This window comes from Sphaerodactylus townsendi, linkage group LG07 (genome assembly GCF_021028975.2).
Source record: "Sphaerodactylus townsendi isolate TG3544 linkage group LG07, MPM_Stown_v2.3, whole genome shotgun sequence".
Classification (NCBI taxonomy): Eukaryota; Metazoa; Chordata; class Lepidosauria; order Squamata; family Sphaerodactylidae; genus Sphaerodactylus; species Sphaerodactylus townsendi.
Window position 1 is genome coordinate 62,872,194 of NC_059431.1, and position 18,470 is coordinate 62,890,663.

The window sequence follows — 18,470 nt, forward strand, 5'->3', positions numbered from 1 at the left end:
CCCACTGGCTGGCTTACTGGGCTGCTTGAAGCCTGGCAAGCCAGCTGGTGGGCTAGTCCCTCTACCTCCACGGTAGTCAAGGAGACAGACAGTGTCAGAGAAAGAAGCTTGCCACACCCACTTCCTGCCATGGCCCACTGGGCTGCTTGCAGTCCAGTGAGCCATGGGTGGGGGGACAAGCTCCTCTCTACTCTTGTGCCTTCAGGTTCATGTTAGAAGGTACAAAGGTGAAGAGCAGAGAATATTGAATTTACAGTTATCATTCCCCCCCTTTTCCTTCTCTCTTTTGGGGGGATGGGGCTGTCTTACATTTGGGGTCATTTTCCTTTTAAGTAAATAAGGTATTTATTCATATTTTGTTTCTTACTTTCTTTGAATTTTTTTGTTTAATATTTAAAAGTCTGTGTTTAAATCTGTTCTCCATTTTCCGCATCCCCTTATTTTATAGTTTTAATACACTGAAACCAATGTTTTACATAAATAGAATGTTGGATTTTATATATGCTGTGAGCTGTTTGGAGGACTGCAGTCAAAAAGTGGGACAAAAATTCCAGAAAGACACAAATGATATACTTATTCCTTCATTAAATATAACATAATATAATGAACTTTATTCATTCCCCCATCATAATATTTTTCTTTGTTGTTTTAGTGCATAAAATAATCTTCATGTTTTTACTTTTTATAACAAAATGCTTCCTTTATTATTTTCTTCCCCTCTCCCATGACCTTTTCTGACAACATCAGTATCAAATGGCAACATAATATTACCCTTTCCATTCATATAACAGAGCTTGTAATCTTGTGATTTGTTGAAATTATGCTTTATTTATGCTTGTTAGGTTCTAGAACCGTGTATATTTTTATTTTATGCCTGGCACCTTGTATACAATTACACATTCGTAAACAGTATTACAATTTATAGAACATCACAAATTAATTGGTGCTTTTATTTTTCATTTAAAGACTCTGAACACTATTCTCACCAAATATACAGTGTATGTAACTTTCCAAGGTATGGACTTCTGGCCAAGAAAAATAAGCCAATCATTTGGTGAGAAAGAACAACAGAGTGAAGGAAGATAACTGAATCCAGACTCTTCCATTCCAGAATAATTGGCAAAATGCCAATTTTTTGCTATCGGTGCATAGTCCTTGGCTGCTGGATTGCCTGAGGAACCCTGCACACAGCATCAGTGTGAATATATAATTCCTCTTCAAGCTACAGATACACACATGGAAGTTTGCTTCTTCATGCATATAGCCTCAAGCTGGATCAGGGTGCATATTTTATTTATATAAATATGCATACATACACATCTAGTAGAGGTCATTCCTTTATACTTGCCGCATTAAAAAAAAATTATGCGAAGAGTGATTCCCAATTACTCTATGGGGTTCCAATATGGATACAAGTTGTTAACCATTCATTGAACTCCCTACAATCTATTTTTTTTCACAAAATTATGGGATTACCGAACTGTGTCTCTTATGCAGCCTTATACTTTGAATTTGGTAAAAATTCCATGGAACTCAGAGCCTGGCTTAGGACTTTGAGATTCTGGCTGCATGTTCATTACTTACAACCCGATTTTTCTCTTGTTTCCTTAATATTTTCAAACACATAGGCTAATCCCTGGTTTTCTATGATCGAAAATAAAATTGTATCTATTGGACTGACCATTGAATTACTCTATCCTCTCTCCTATTCAGAGGCATACAAATTATAAAAATGTTGGCTCTTAGATCAGGAATTTGCTAACTTATCTCTAGAGCTAAACAAACTTGCTCTCCCACACAATTTCTAATTTCATTTCAGTAGGGACGTGTGGCTCACTATTTATACTCTTTAACCAATCCTTGCTCAAGGAGAGCTCTCGCAACTGCTAGATTTAATGTCAGGTCGTCTGCCCTGTTAAATGGCAGGTTCAATAACACAGAAAAATCCAAGAGGCTATGCAGCTGTAATACCAATCAAGTTGAAACAGTGGCTCACCAGTTACAACACTGTTCTGGATTTGCAAAAATTAGATCCAAATATGTCAATATCCCCTCTTTCAACCTGAGTTTACAGATTTGTTCAGATTATTTCTCTTGTTGAATAATTCTGACTCTGTTTTTTTGTGAAGAGGTAGCAAGTTTTCTCATGGAAATAATTCAGAGTTTGTAACAGTTTATTTATTTGACATACATACAAAAGTCATAGCACACAATCAGCCAGTACCTTATTCTTATCAACAGACATATTCCTAGACATAGGTCTAAATTGATGAATGGAAAAAGGGAAACAGGCAGGATGCTTCAGCATGGAAAGTTAAGAAACGAGGGAGGATTAGGGAGGCCAATCTCCTGGTGGGGAATGGAGATCCCCTTCTATTACAGGCAAAAGAGATCAGTTCCTGTGGATAAAATGGCTACTTTGGAGGGTGTGCTCCTTAGCAATGGCCATGCAATGACCAATGAGTAAATCCCACCCCTTTCCAAACCCCATCTTTCCCGTGCTCCATCCCCCAAATCTCCAGGTATTCCCCCCCACCCACCAAGAGTTGGTAACCCTATCAGGAACGCATTGCAGCTATAATATTTACACACTTTTAAACATGTAAAATATTATATTTGTTCAAAACATTAAAAATAAAGACCTGCTAAAAAGTAACAAAATCAAATATATACTCAAGCCTTACTTGATTTTGTTCCACAGGTTGGCAATATCTGTCCACTGGAGCAAGTGCACATATTAGGGCGGGAACAAAATCCATCACCACAACTATTTCGACAAATGGCTGTGGAAGAAAACAAATCATAATACTTTTAATCCTGAATTTCTTGGGTGGGGGGCAGAGAAGGAATCTGTTGCTTAAAAGGGTCACAAAAAGCAAGTGATGCTATTTTGGGGTGGATGTATGTAATTTGAAACAATTTTTTTTAAAAAAAATGTGCTATCTTTGCATTTTCAATTATTGTAGAATATTTTCCTTCATTGTGGGCTGCTCCACATAGTGACATTTTCCTTTGAAAACCTTCTTGCTGCTGCAGCTGCCAATACAGCATACCAGCAATGGGGACTGTACATTATGAGTTTCCTCACATTTTTCTCTCCCAGACTCTATGGTTGCTATACCCACAAACGAACAAAGGGGAATCAAGACTCTTTTAAAAAAACCTGATAATGGATAATGTGAAACACAATTATATATCTCAGTGTTGGGTGGGTGAGGTGTCACCATGGGGACTAAGGAAAAGAAAATGACTGCTTTATCATCAGGACTGGGGAAATCTAGATTTTACCAGCCAACACAGCAGTCATACTTTTCCTGAGATCTTTCACAATGCTTTGCAAGCAAGGCAGGTATGAGAAAGATTGGGAAAATGTTGCAGCAGAAAAAAACCCACTCTCCCCAAAAAGCAGGCAAGAGTACAAATAATTCGCGCAAAAAAGGTCTATGCAGCATTGCAAAGATAGTTTCTATTCTGATATTTGGGGGTTGATGGAGGATAGTAGGCATGGCCCACTAAATTCTGGTTTTGTTCCCATCCTCCTTTCTTGCAATACTGCAGAACATTAATCCATTGAGAAGATATTCTCCCAGTTGTAGAAAAGGGCAGCATTAATCCCTATACAGATGCCAATCTAATACACCCTAACCTTTGCCAACTATGTTTATAACATGCATACCCAGTGCAATACAGAAATCCTGATACATACCCACCTTTCCTAAAATCCACAGTTAATTACTCAGGAGAGCAAGGATTATAAAACTTGCTTATATCCTGATTTTCTCCCTGATCAGGAATTCAAAGTGGCTTTTCTCATGATTTCTGCCTTCTCTTCTTAATTCCCACAACAACATCCTTGTGAGGATAGGTTAGACTGAGAAACTCTGATGGACAGTGGCATATCTGCCTAGGGCCGTGGTGGCGAACCTTTGGCACTCCATATGTTATGGACTACAATTCCCATCAGCCCTTGCCAGCATAGCCAATTGGGCATGGTGGCAGGGGCTGATGGGAATTGTAGTCCATAGCATCTGGAGTGCCAAAGGTTTGCCACCACTGGCCTAGGGACAAGGAGGGTCAAATATCCCTGGGCACCCCCTTGTGGGGGCTGCAAAAATTGCAGGTTTGTTGTGTGTTTTGAATTTTTTAGTGTTTTTTCAGTGTTTTGCCTGCAGGGGGCACTGTTTTTGGCTAGCAGCACCAAAATTTCAGGGATTCTTTGGCAGAGTCTCTTGATGATACCAACCAGGTTTGGTGAGGTTTGGTTCAGGGGGTCCAAAGTTATGGGCTCCCAAAGAGGGTGCCCCATACCCCAATGTTTCCAATAGGAGCTAATAGAAGATGGGGGCTACACCTTTGGGAGTCCATACCTTTGGACCCACTGAACCAAACTTCACCAAACCTGGGTGGTATAATCAGGAGAGTCTCCTAAAAATACACTGAAATTTGGGTGCTGCTAGCTTAACAATTACACCTCTGACAGCAGGCACCCCCCAAATTTCTCCAGATACTCCTTTTAAATCCACCCCCTTCAGCATGGATTTAAAGGGAGAATCTGAGGTCCCCAGTTTAAACATTGAAAGTGATGCTGTTTCAGGGTGTGGGATAATCCACCCCAAAATAGCATCACTTTCAATGTTGTTTAAACTGGGAACCCCAGATTCTCCCTTTAAGGTGGATTTAAACGAAGAACCTGGGCTCCCTTTAAGGTGGATTTAAACGAAGAACCTGGGCACCATTGAAAGTTATGCTGTTTGGGGTGGATTCCACTGGAAGTGTTTTGTGAGAGATGATGCTGACATTTGTTTGGTAAATGTTTTGCTGGGGGTGATTTGTGAAAGATTTACATGCTTAATACCCATTTGCACTGGCTTGGAGGTGTTTCTCAGGCTAACAGTGTACCTCATAGGGTTGGTGTGAGGTCAAAATTAGGAAAGATAGTTGGTAGACAAAGAACCATGTATGTTTTGCTGGGGTGGGGGTGATTTGTCACCCCACCCCCCATCCAACATGCATGGCTCTCTCCCCACCAACTCTCTTTCCTAATTACCAAATTATGTAGGGTGGTGAGAACCACAAAGGATTGTGAAGAGCATCAAGCAGACCTCGATAAATTAGATGAGTGGACTAAGAAATGGCAAATGCAGTTCAGTGTAGCAAAATGTAAAGTGATGCACATAGGGGCAAAGAATCCAAACTTCACATACACGCTACAGGGGTCAGTGCTATCAGTCACAGACCAGGAAAGGGATTTGAGTGTCTTAGTTGATCTTTCCATGGGAATGTCAACTCAATGCATGGCAACTGTGAAAAAGGCAAACTCTATGCTGGGAAAATTAGGAAAGGAATTGATAATAAAAATGCAAAGATTGTCATGTCCTTATATAAAGCAGTGGTGTGACCGCACTTGGAGTACTGTGTTCAGCTCTGGTCGCCACTTCTCAAAAAGAACATCAAACAGATAGAAAAAGTGCAGAGAAGGGCAACAAGGATGATTGAGGGATTGGAGAACCTTCCTTATGAGGAGAGGCTGCAGCGTTTGGGACTCTTTAGTTTGGAGAGGAGATGCTTGAGAGGGGATATGATTGAAGTCTATAAAATTATGCATGGGGTAGAAAATGTTGACAGAGAGAAATTTTTCTCTCTTTCTCACAATACTAGAACCAGGGGGCATACATTGAAATGCTGGGGGGAAGAATTAGGACTAATAAAAGGAAACATTTCTTCATGCAACGTGTGATTGTGTTTGGAATATGTTGCCACAGGAGGTGTGTGATGTTCACTAATGTGGATAGCTTTAAAAAAGACTTGGACAGATTTATGGAGGAGAAGTCAATCTATGGCTACCAATCTTGATCCTCCTTGATCTGAGATTGCAAATGCCTTAGCAGACCAGGTGCTCAGAAGCAGAAGCAGCAAAAGGCTTTCACATTGTGCATGTGAGCTCCCAAAGGCATCTGGTGGGCCACTGTGAGTAGCAGAGTTCTGGACTAGATGGGCTGTGGTCTGATCCAGCAGGCTCTTTCTTATGTTGTTTGGTAAATGTTTTGCAGGGGGTGATTTGTGAGAGATTTACATGCTTAATACCCACTTGCACGGGCTTGGAGCTGTTGGTTGGTGTGAGGACAAAATTAGGAAAGAGTTGGTGGGGAGTGAGCCATGTATGTTTTGCTGGGGATGGGAGGTGTTTTGTGAGCTGGTGTATTTGCTCATGGTGGGGGAGGGTGGCTGCCCATATTGGAGGGAGACGCCAAACTCTGGTTTTGTCCCCGGGCTCTAGTTTGCCTAGATACGCCTTTGCTGATGGGTTCAAAGTCACCTGGCAGAGTTCCATGGATGAGTGAGTGATTTGAACCTAGGTCCTAGGTCCAAGTCCTACACTCCAACCACAAGTCCATACCAGCTCTCAAGAAGGATGTGAGAACTGCAGATTTCAACATGATCATTTTCCAAATCCCAAGCTCAAAAATCCATTTTCCATTTTGTAGCATAATACACAAACTAAGGAGACCTTCAGCCAGACCTAGAAGTCAAAAGTATTTCCTCACTACTGGGTAACTATGAACAACCTTCCTAAACTAGGTAAACGGTTATGGATTTCAGAAAAAAAGACTTTCAAGAGTCCTACCCGCTTTTCTTCCAGTAAGAAACATTTTTTCAGAAGCTTGGAAAACAAAATGACAAAGAGCACAAGCAGAATGCTCTTAATCTACACCTAACAGTGAAATCCTGCATATGATTAATCAGGAGTTAGACCTTCTGTATTCAATAAGGTAGATTCTGCATAGTAGAAAAATAATGGGTTGATGCCAGGAAATATCCAGGTTTAGGGAAGAACTTTGCATGGGTCCCAATAGTGGGATATTTCCCTCAACTTGCGTTTTTCAAAAAACACCAAAATAGTGATGTTTCTGAAAAATCCCAGGTTGAACCTGCTACCGAGGGAACAGTACAGGTGCACCACCCACTTAATTTTTTTCCACCCCACTGCCAGTTCTCCCACCTTATATCATATCAGTTTTGTATCTGCTGTGAAAGCTCGCCATTTCAGAAATGCCCCCCACGGCACATTTTCTCCCTTTGGCAGTGACTGTGAGCACCATTTCACCCAAATGTCTACACAAACAATGACCCCATTTCCTTTTCCTTTTATTTTTTTTTCCAGGGGTGCTCAGAGCATGTAGCTAGGCAGATGCACACCTTTGGATGTGGATGGGACATATCAGTTTGCTCCCTTTTTGGACAGATTTTATTATTTTGTATATCACAGTGTTAAAAGAGGGGGGTTGAATGCTTCATGTTTACATGTGTCATGGTTTCTGCTTTCGGGAAAGGGCGGTATATAAATCCAATAATAAAATTAAAAATAATGTTTAAAAGCCCTAAACTTTTTTTCCCACACTATAGAAATGGGAGGGGAAGGTCCTGCTTGGGCTCCCAGGCTTGTTGTAGATTCTCTCTTAGCAGAGGGTAGGGGTGGGCAGAAGGGTCTCTGTGGTGATGGAACAGCAATCAGAATGTAGGAAAAAAGAGGTGTTTGCGCCTGCACTTTTTCATTGTAAAAAAAAATAATGGGTTCATGCAAAGGAGCAGAAAGAAAACAGATTTTTTCGGGGGTGCTCAGAGCACACAGCTTCATGGAAAATGGGCACCCATGCGAAGGACAAAAAGGAATAAAACAGACCCGAATTGAAAAATAATGGATGCAACCTGTTACTATTATGCTGAGCAGAATCCACCTAGAATTCACTCTCAAGCATCAAAATACATTCCACAAACTTCAAAAGGAGATTGAAAAATTATAACCTTCTCTCTTAAATACTCATATCAAAAAAGGGCTTAAGCTATTTCCTTTCTGTGTAAGCAGTGTTAAAGAGTTCTTCAAAAATTCATTCTCATAAAGCACTGATTATTTTATACAGGCAAACTTAGCATGCTTGCTCTAGGATAACTGACTTTAACATCGGTTGATGCATGAATGAGCAACTGTAATCTCATAAGCATGTGATCTTGCTCATGAATGGGCAATGTTCCAAAAGAAGCAAGTAGATCCTGATCAAAAGAACCATGCTTTACAGTACCCTTCAAGGAATAAGGGCTATTCAGCTGATTCCTTACTGAAGGCTTGACCAACTCCTTCTTCCTTTCAGAGGGAGTAGTAAGATCTATAAGTGATTCATTGTTTGCAGGATGTTGACATGGTAGCTTATCAGCTCTATTTCATAATATACCTCCACTGCTGCTAGCCTCTACTGCCATCAAGGCCATGCTCTTAACTACCAGAAAATGTTCCTTTTGAAAAATGCCATATGATTGTAGACATTTCTGGTTAGAAAGAACCAATAAAGGGAATCTCAAGGCAGTGGGTTGCAATTTAAACCTTTGGGCCTTTCTAAACCCTGGAATCTTTTTGACATAATTTAGGTCATTTGACAAAAAGTGCCTACACAGTAAAAAGAAAAAAGGAAAAGTGCCAGATCCAGTTGGCTGGCACTGCAGCTGTATGCTCCAGAAAGAGCTCATTGGTTTTATTTTTATTTTAGTGATAGTTTTCTGTTGGGTTTATTGGGTTTTAATTTGTTTTTTTCTTTTTTGCTTGGGTTTATCATTTGTAGTTTGCTTGCAGTTTGAAGCTTGTTTGTAGGTTAGGAAGTGGTTGTCCTTGGTAACCTTGGGTGTTTATATTTTGAGCATAGATGAATCCAAGCTCAGGGCCATCTTAGTATATCCAACCTGGGTGGGTGGGTGGGTTGTGGCCCTGTGTTCTGTGACCCATCCTCATGTTGCTGTTGGCTTGTGTTTTATTTTATTAGTTTGAAGAAAGTAGTCCCAATAATAGTCTCTACTGCTATTGTTGGTTTATATTATGTTCTGCTAGGAAAAGGAGATCTGAACAGATGAGTTTTTCACTTTATCTGACTTAATAATTAGTATTAATAAAAATATCAATTAAATAAAGTTGTGGGGTTAATATACAGTTTCATATTTTATTTCCAATAATTTAAACTGTTAATATTTTGAAACAATTGTTGGGGAGAGTTGTTGGTTCTTAATTATTCTCTGTTTATACAAGCTACAGCTAGAAAGTAACAACAAATTTAACGAGATTAATTTGGTAATTAACCTGAGCAATTAAATCAACTAGTTATATTCATATGGGGAAGAAAAAGGATGTATGTCTGCTATGGTAAACTAGATTATTTTTTTAAAAAAGAACCTCTCACCAATAACTATTTCTAATATATTTGATCCTTTACTTAATGATATTCCAGCTCCATCTAGTTCTAATGATCTTTCAGTATATTCTCATCAGGAATCTTTAATAAACTGGGAAACCCTGGATGAGATTCTGAAAAAGAACGCCACTCAAAATAAGAGATATGAGGATATAGCCATGAGAGCATCCCAAAATCTTTTAATTTAAAAAACCCTACAATTTTTTTGGAGAAGATTAATTCACTTATGGAACAATAGGATTGCCTGGCCTGTGAGACCAGAAGATTTGCCATAAAGCTTCTCTAATTTCACACAAGATGTCTGTTGTAAATGGGCTGAATGAGGAGAAAGGAGGGAGGGTGTATACTAGAAGAATATCCACAACCCACGCTCTGTATTCCCATTCTTGACTTTAGAACATATAACAAAATTGTTTTGAATATTTTTCCCTATCAAGGTCATATGATTAATTGGTCAATGAAGCAAGAAGCTAAAGAATACTTTGAAGCAATTAAACACAGTTTTGGAACCTGAAAGAGGTATGAACAGAAAGTTTATGTAACAGGAAGGAGAAACTCTACCTTCAATAATCCTTCTTCAACTTCTCAAAAGCCGAGGAAAAGGTTGAAGAACAATATTTTCCCTTTCATATTAAGAATAGAAGCTTCTCCTCACTTTGAAGTAGCAAGATTTAATTGTGAGACATAGACCTGTGTGAGTCCTCCTCTAGGCTCCTCTCCCACTAACAAAAATGGCAGCCTTCTGAGTTTGAAGGGCACAGGGGTGCACATCTTGAATAAAATGGGCATATGGGAAAAGAGCATCTAAATTTGATTCTGAACAGGAACAGTCCATTTTTTTTCTTCCCCTTCCTTCTCACCAGGAAATAAAAAGTATAGGCAAGGTCCTTGGATTCTTATAGATACACTGACCTATCAGGGACCAAGAGGGAGATGTAAGGATGGTCCTTTGCCCAATAAACTAATGAACTGGTGCAGAAGGTCGAGGCTTAATGGGGAAAGGGTTTCGAGCCCTGGAGGAGTCGTCTTAGGATGCACGGCTGAGTTTTTAAAAAATATATCAGAGACTGACTTTGATGTCAGCCTGGCACCTCCAGGCACTCTACTGAGGACAGTAAGGAGGTGAGTTGGCACAGCATTGATCCATTTACCATTATGGACCAAGCTCTACCACTCAGAAAGGTGCAACTTTTAGAACTGCATTGATAGAGATTCAAAATCAGACACCATGGAAATGATGCCTAATTATAATCCTTAAACTAGTAGAAATGAATAGATAAGAAAGGAATAACTGTACATTATCTTCCTTTTTAAAAAAAATTGTGAACTCGACATGTTGTTTTCTTTAGATACAGGTTATGTACTGTTGCATTTCATTAAAAATTAGTAAAAAAACTGATACATAATAACAGTGCCTATAATTTTACACTTTTTTCAGACATTTTTAAAAACACGAATGGAACATGGAAACTTATATTTTAAAAAACTACATTGATTTATTGGAGGAGGGGTTTAATTGATGTACCCAACTCAGACTGATCACCTCTATTAAACACTTCAAAAATAATAGTACTTTGAAAGTTTTTCTTGTATGATCTTAAATGTGTGCTTGAGGCTTTTTGTCGCTCATTGCGCTCTGCCAATTGTGAATCTTTGAAATGTGGAATACAAAGAAGTGAAACTACATACATATTGGTTGTGGTGGGTTTTCCAGGCTGTGTGGCCATGGTCTGGTGGATCTTGTTCCTAACGTTTCTCCTGCATCTGTGGCTGGCATCTTCAGAGGTGTATCACAGAGAAAAGTCTGTTTCACACTGTGTCTAGTGAGAAGGAGAAAGTTTAGTGGGGTATATTGTCCATGTCCCAGGGTGGGGAACTAATCAGTAAGTGTTTGGGTGGAACTTGCTATGCAAAGGTGTGGTTGAGTGCATTGTATTGCTAATTTTCAGAGTCTCTTCAAATAAAATGTCTGGACAATTCGGAAGGTTACTATGTCAGACTGCACAGGGAGGCCATTGAAATTCACAAACACCAAGACAACTTCAACAAGAAGAGACTCTGAAAATTAGCAAAGTTTGGCTACAAGTACTTTAAAAATGGGCTGATAACCCCACCTGCAATACAATGCACTCAACCACACCTCTGCATAGCAAGTTCCACCCAAACACTTACTGTGAAACAGACTTATCTCTGTGATATACCTCTGAAAATGCCAGCCACAGATGCAGGCGAAACGTTAGGAACAAGATCCACCAGACCACAGCCACATAGCCTGGAAAACCCACCACAACCAGTTGAATCCGGCCGTGAAAGCCCTAGACAATGCATACATATTGTTCATAACATAAGCTTCACATTTGTGCTACCACCTAGTTTAAGCAAAAATCAATCCGTTGAATCAAAACTCCCCTTTCAAAGAAAAAACAGAACTTCCACCTATTCAAAAGAGTTCTATCTATTTCCCCTTCTGCAGATTTCCAAACCAGTCAGAGTGCCATTGGGAATGGTTCCCCAACTATGAGGAAAAGTTTTGTGGGAGGCAGAGGGTTGCAATAGGAAGGGAGAGGTGGGAATAATCCATTCTGTAACAGAAGATTCACTCTTGTTTCTTTGAATCCAACCCAAATTAAACATGATGTATAATGCTCTGACAACAGGATTGCAATATAAAAACAACTTTGTGTGCACAGAGAATCCCTAACAAAGACTCAAGTTAAAATAAACATTAAGGTGAGTTTTCCACCTCTTGAAAAAGTGTAATAAATACTGAGTTTATGGTCAGTACTGTTACTATAGTTAGCAACCTTTCCATTACATTTCTCAGTTACAAGAGATGCAATTATATTTCATCTGTAAACCAAGAGATAAACTTGTGATGTATAGCACAGTTAATACTAGCAAGAGAGCCATGACCAATAAACAGGAGAAAAAATAATGGACCAGAACCAATGATCTGTTAAAAAATGCCTCATTACAGCTGACAATTAAAGCATGAAAGACCATTTGTCTATAACCCAGCTATAACCCAACTAGCAGAAATATCCTTGTAATGTTTTTTCAACTATTGGTTTCCTCTAATGTTACAATCCTGTGTGTTTCCCTAACAACCACATTGGCCTTTACAGCTATGCTGGCACCTTCAAATGGCAAAAGAGATGAGACAGAGTAATGCATTTACGTCTCACTTGCTGAAATGATTTTACTTCTCCAAATAGGGGGGAAAAGGGGGGCACTAAGCAAGGGAATTCTTCAACGGCCCTTTGAATTCTTCAATGGACCATTGGTACTGCCACTAAGCTTGCAGCGATTGGGAGGAAATGATGAAGACCCACTGATGGCCTAGCACAGTGATCAGGCTTTTAATAAGTTGCACTTAGGGCACCATGAGTTATGTATCTAATTTTTAAAATGTCTATTGATGTATTGTTGGAAGCCCCCCTGAGCTTGTCTGAGGAAGGGAGGCCTAGAAATCAAATTATGCATACATAAATAATAGTAGCAACCATATACTACTGCTGGAACCTTAGAACTTGATCTAACAATTTGTTACTGTGTCAAAGTGGCAATTCTTAACATGATGCAATAATCCACTCTACGATTTTAAAATCAGCAATTGCCAAGATTCAGACAAACCTTAAAAGCCGGATTTCTTACCATGAAGAATCTATGTTCAACTGACTTACATGTTTTTGCCAAAATATGTCAATAGCCAGAATTATTATAACAATAGTTAACTTATCCAAATAAATAATTATGACGCTACTAAGACACATTTAAAAAGTTCTAACCTATACCTTGTCTCACAGAAAGATAGAACCTCACTGTTGAATTAATCCGAAGCCACTTCCTGAACCTTCTTTGTATTGAAAGGAGGTGGTAGTCATCTTGGGGAACCAGGAAAAATGATGCAATTTGAATTTGGGGGAAGGGGAACCCTTATGGATAGAGAAAAAACCATAGGTGACCCCAAGCAAATTGCAGTTAAAATCACTGTGATAGCCCAGAGATATAGGTATTTTTTACCTGTGGCAGTCATTTTGGAAAAATTGGGTGGTCAAAATTTAAAAAATGATTAGTGGGAAAGAATCCTCAAGGGCCACTGAGCAGAATGCAGTTAAAACCACTGGGATAGCCCAAGGGATTCCAGAGAAACAGGTGATTTTATCTGTGGTGGCCATTTTAATAGTGTGACTTTTTTTCTACAGTGGAAGTACACTTCTTTCACTTTTTTCAAATAATGTAGAACTGCATTTTTATCTTTTGGTGGGACAGAACGTAGCTAATCTGGATATGCAGAAACATAGCTCTATGGTTGCCAATCTTCAGAAGTACCTGGAGATCTTCCAGAATTACAGTTGATCTCCATATCTCTGAGGCCCTTTCTGCACGGGCCAAAAACGACGGCCTGGGGGCGGTAAAAACGCCGCCCCCAGGCCGCCGTTCGCACAGCTTTCCAACTTACCGACCTGACTGCGCTTCCCCTCCCCCAGGACGGCGTCAGGCCGCCCTAAACAACAACCCTTGAAAGGGTTGTTGTTGAGGGGAAAGCGTCTTCCCAGCGGCGCGGTGCGAACCGCGCCGCCAGGAAGACGCTGTTTCCCCTTCCCTTTCCCATGTCCCTCTCGTGTCGCCGTCCTGCTGGCCTCCTAAGTCCCTCCCTCGCTGTCCTCCGACCCCTGGAGGTCGGAGGGCAGCGTGGGCGGGGCTGATGAGGCCAGCAGGACGGCGACACGAGAGGGACATGGGAAAGGGAAGGGGGGAAGTGGCGGCTCCATGCGGAGCCGCCTGCCGTCTGCCGGCCTCTGGAGAGGCCGTCAGCATGCCTGCATGCGAACGGCCTCCGCCTCCACGCCGGCGGAATTCCTGCCGGCGTGGAGGCGCCCTTACGGCCGTGCGGAAACAGCCTGAGATCAGTTCCCATAGAGAAAACAGTTGCTCTGGAGAGTGTACACCGAGGGATCATACCCTGATGAAGTCCCTCCTCTCCCAAAACCTTACCCTACCCAGGCTTCACCCTCAGATCTTCAGGAATGTCTCAATGTAGAGATGGCCACCCTGCTCCAGACAAACAAAAATGAAAGGTAACCACTATTCAGCTATTTCTGAATTTCTAAAATGCTTCTGTATTCATAGATTTGCTCTACTGCCAGTATTTCCGTTATAGGAGGCCAATTTCTGTTCATTAAATACAAAATGAAAACCTAAAACAGCCAGACTTGATTCATGTCTTATTTTCTTTTATACTAACGAGGTGTTTCAATTCTTTTTTGGGTAGATTATTACCCAGAACTTGTAAAATCTGAAGTCAAGTCTAAAGTCAAACACTTACGAACAATACATTGATTTCCCCCAGGGAGTGTTTTCCATCCAGGACAACAGTAGGAGTGGAATCTGGAGCCACACACATTTGGCCTGTCACATGCAAACAAATGTGTACATAAAAAAAAGGTTAGTAGAAACATCAATTCAAATTTTAGTAATGCAAATTAAATATGTAATTGGCCATGCATGGATACAATGCAAGTTGTATTTCATAGTTCTGTTCCATTTCTTGATTTTATCAGACCCCTCCCTCCAAATAACTGTCCTCCATAACAAAAAAAGAGACTCTGTATGTAGCAAAGCTTCCATTTTAAAATGATTTCTAAAGCATGGGAAGGAAAAATGATGCAAAGTTTTGCCTACTATGACTTGTTTACAGGGTAAAATCTCACTCTAAAAACACTTACATTAACATTGTCATCTTAAAACAAGTTACATGCTATGTGCAACACTGATATGCAAGTTGAATATTTTAGAAAGGGAACATTGCACTTTTAAGCCTCACTCACCAAATCTGAAAAACAGCATGTTTCTTCAGCAGATTTTAATTGAAATCACCTGCAAGCATTGTTATATCAAAGACTGTTAAAACTTTGTAATGAAACTGAAGCAAGATTTGCCACAATTGGTATTACTATTAGTGTGGTGCAAAAAAAAACCCACAGATTTTTTGCACCACATCACAATACCCAGTGTACAAGAAAGCTTTCCAACCTACCTAAAGTTAATGTTAATATTTAAAATAGAATAGTCATTAAAAACAAACAGAAGAAAAGGAGACTTGGAGCAGAGTAAGTGGAGAAATCTACAAATATTTGGGCTGAAGGTCTGGAGAGGCTACACAGATATATGATGAATCTTACAGGACTGACTGGAAAAGCTAACTGTATAGAAAGGTGGCAGCAAGGATACTGCAAGAGCTTACACAGAACATGTTGGTAAAGCCAGCGTTGTGCAAGATGTAGTGGAATGTACAGAGCTGGCTGCCCAATAGATCAAGTAATAAACCAGATGCTATTTTGGATCAGGCAGTGAAAAACTTCAAAAATAAGGGACACTGGGGCTGGATGAATAGAAACAAAGAGAAGCTCATTTGAATTTCAAAGATGTAACACATTATGTAATAGAAAATTACAGTTGTTTTATAAAGGCCTACCAAAAGTATGGTAATGCTTAATCAGAATGCTTAAAGAGAACACATTAGCACTCTGTTTGGGATGTGGGATGGACCAGGACCATAGTGAAGAGAAATTTCCAGGGGTTATGCCCTAGATCAGATTTGAGACAAGTAACTGTGAGTTGCTTAGAGATAGAAAAATGCCTGACGGTATCAATGCAGGTTGTACTGATAGTTTAAAAATAATCAAAGGTAGTTACTTTCTTTTTAATAGAAGGGGAACAAAAACCACTCTGAAATTAAGGAGAATATGCTAGGAAATTGAATGGAATTTAAAGTTATGATCTGTTATGAACTGCACAGAATTGACCATGATAACAAAGGCCTTTGGTGAAGTAGCTATCAGATGCCTGTAAACTTTAGGCTGTCAGGATTAAGTCATGATTAAGTAGTGATTTAGTCTAAAACAATCTTGGCAAGGGCTGAATATGAAGAATCCAAGAGTAGAGTTTGCAAGATGTTTTGAGAGTAAGGAAAGTTAAGCTAAAAATTGCATTAAGTGCTTGAGGAAGGGAGAATCAAGAAGAAAGTTGATCAGTTTTCCTGATAGACTGAGAAATTGCTATATACAGGATGGAGTGAAGTATGAATACCCCAAAGTATGGTCCTGGAACTTGACCTTTTTCTGAGATAAGAAAATTCCAAAACACAGTATTGGAAGCTGAGTGGTTAACCTGAGATGGCATGAGATACTGAGAACCACAGGAAAAAAGGGGAGGAATTATAACTGGATGCACAATGAAGACAATTCTGCTTCATACAATTAGAAACATATGTAGATTGCACTGTACATGAGCATATTCAACTGTTGTCCCAGTAAAGCTATGTGGATGCAGGTGTGTGGCATAGTTCTCAGGAATCCCAGATAAAGTAGTAGTAACCTGGTGCCTGGATTGTACCACCTCCGATTACAGGTGATGGCACCACATTGAAGGATTCTTCCACTTCCCTGAAAGGTCCCTCGCCAGCATAAACAAGCAAGTCAAGGGAGAGTTCAACCTAAAACCTGTGCATCTAATGAAAACACATGAAGCTGCCTCATACTGAATCAGACCATCAGTCCATCAAGGTCAGTGCTGTCTACTCACACTGGCAGCAGCTCTCTGGGGTCTGTGGTAGAGGTGTTGTACATTACCTGTGGGATCATTTAACTGGAAATGCCAAAGGATAAACGTGGGTCCTCCTGCATGCAATAAGCAGAGGCTCTTCCAAGGAGCCACAGTGCGTCCCCATTGTTCCAAGTCCCGCGATTTTGCTTCGGGAATGGAACAGTATCCTATAACCCCGGACTAAAGAGGGGCAATCCAATTACGGGTTTACTCCCTCATCTGCTCTTTGTGCGAACTAGGCCTACCTACGGGGTGTGTACGAAATAACACCGCTTTCCTACCCCCTCAGCACGTCCTGCTGGCCTCTCCTGCGAACTCGACTGGCGACGGCGGCAGGCGCGATGCCTCCTCTTTCCACGTTCTCCAAGGCAGGGTAGCTGCTCCTGCCGCCGCCGCCGCCGCCGCCGCCTTCTGCTCCAGCTGCGCCGGCGGGACGGACCTGCTGCTGCTTGGGCTGCCCAGCTGCTCCCTGCGCCCAGAGCGTCATCCAGCCCAGCCACAGAACATACGGCTGTAGGCAGAGACCCCGCCGTCTCCCCATGGCTGCTAACGGGAATCCTGAATCCACGCCACGAGCGTCGACGTGCTCTCCTGCTTTGCTCGCTTCCTCCCGAGCGAGGCAAACTTTGCTGCTGTTGCTTCGGCTGCGGCTGCTGCCCCCGGCCTCCTTCCTCAAGGAGACTTTCCGCGGGTCGTATCGGCGGCTGGAGGGGTTGTTGGTGTCACTCCGCGCTGCATCCTGCTCCCTTTCCCCTTCTGTCCCCCCAAGCGCGTGGAAGACGGCTTTCGTGGGGAGGGCTGAGAAAACAAGTTCAAAAATTACGAGCTCGCCTCTCAAAAATCCAAAGAAGACTCTACAATGTTAGGGTTCCAGCTGACTGCGACGACTCCTGAGTGAGACAAAAATTCCCTGTGCGGAGAACAGCCCCTTCGCCATAACTCAATCAGCCGCTACTAAGCGAAGAGCGGCATCCCCTGCAAAGCAGGACCAAGCGACGACATCCACGTTGAGCGTAGGCACAGGAAGGCGGAGGAGCTCCTCAAAGTTGCCGCCGCTCCAGCTCACCCGCTGGAAAGGGCAAGGCGGCTCGCCCGGGCGGCGCAAGAAGAGGGAGGGGAGCGGAAAGAGAGGCAGGCAGGCAGGGAAACGGCCGGCCTGTCGGAGGGGAGCAGCAGCGCCGCGCCAAACACGTGGGAAAGGAGCCCACTAGAAAAGAGGGACTGGGGATGCAGAGGGGGGAGGAGAGGACGCCCCGCAGCAGTTGCGAAGGGGCCGGTCGGCAGGGACACGGTGGGGAAGGAGGGAAATGAGGGAGCCATATGGAGGAGGTGGGTTGCAGCCGTGAGCGGGGCGGTCTGGCAGGGGAAACTGGGCATCTGAAAGTGAAAATAGGGACAGTGTGCGTTCCCCATCTTTGACGGTCTCTCTTTTTTCGCGGCCAGGCGTCAACAATGAACTCGAATAAAGGGAAACTTGTTTCCGTCGATGTATTCCTGACTCCCTGTACTACAGTTATAAATTACGTAAGCCAAAAGGCTTTAGCGTTTGGTTATTCCATCCATAAATTGCTACCACCCTTGGGGAAAAGATGTGTATTTGGGCTACAGAAATATCTGGAGATCTCTGGC

At 41.6% G+C, this 18,470-nt stretch overlaps 1 protein-coding gene across 1 annotated transcript in view; it reads right to left on the reverse strand.

Moving 5' to 3' along the window:
- The window catches only part of FBN2 (fibrillin 2), a 203,465-nt gene extending 185,494 nt beyond the window's left edge, over nt 1-17,971 (reverse strand). Inside the window, exons 1-3 of the mRNA XM_048503187.1 lie at nt 17,123-17,971; nt 14,563-14,645; nt 2,685-2,783 (exon numbers count right to left, since the gene is read on the reverse strand). Coding sequence (XP_048359144.1) covers nt 2,685-2,783; nt 14,563-14,645; nt 17,123-17,382 — 442 coding nt within the window. The 5' untranslated portion in view covers nt 17,383-17,971. The remainder of the gene's footprint in view (nt 1-2,684; nt 2,784-14,562; nt 14,646-17,122) is intronic.
- Nucleotides 17,972-18,470: the final 499 nt, after the last annotated feature.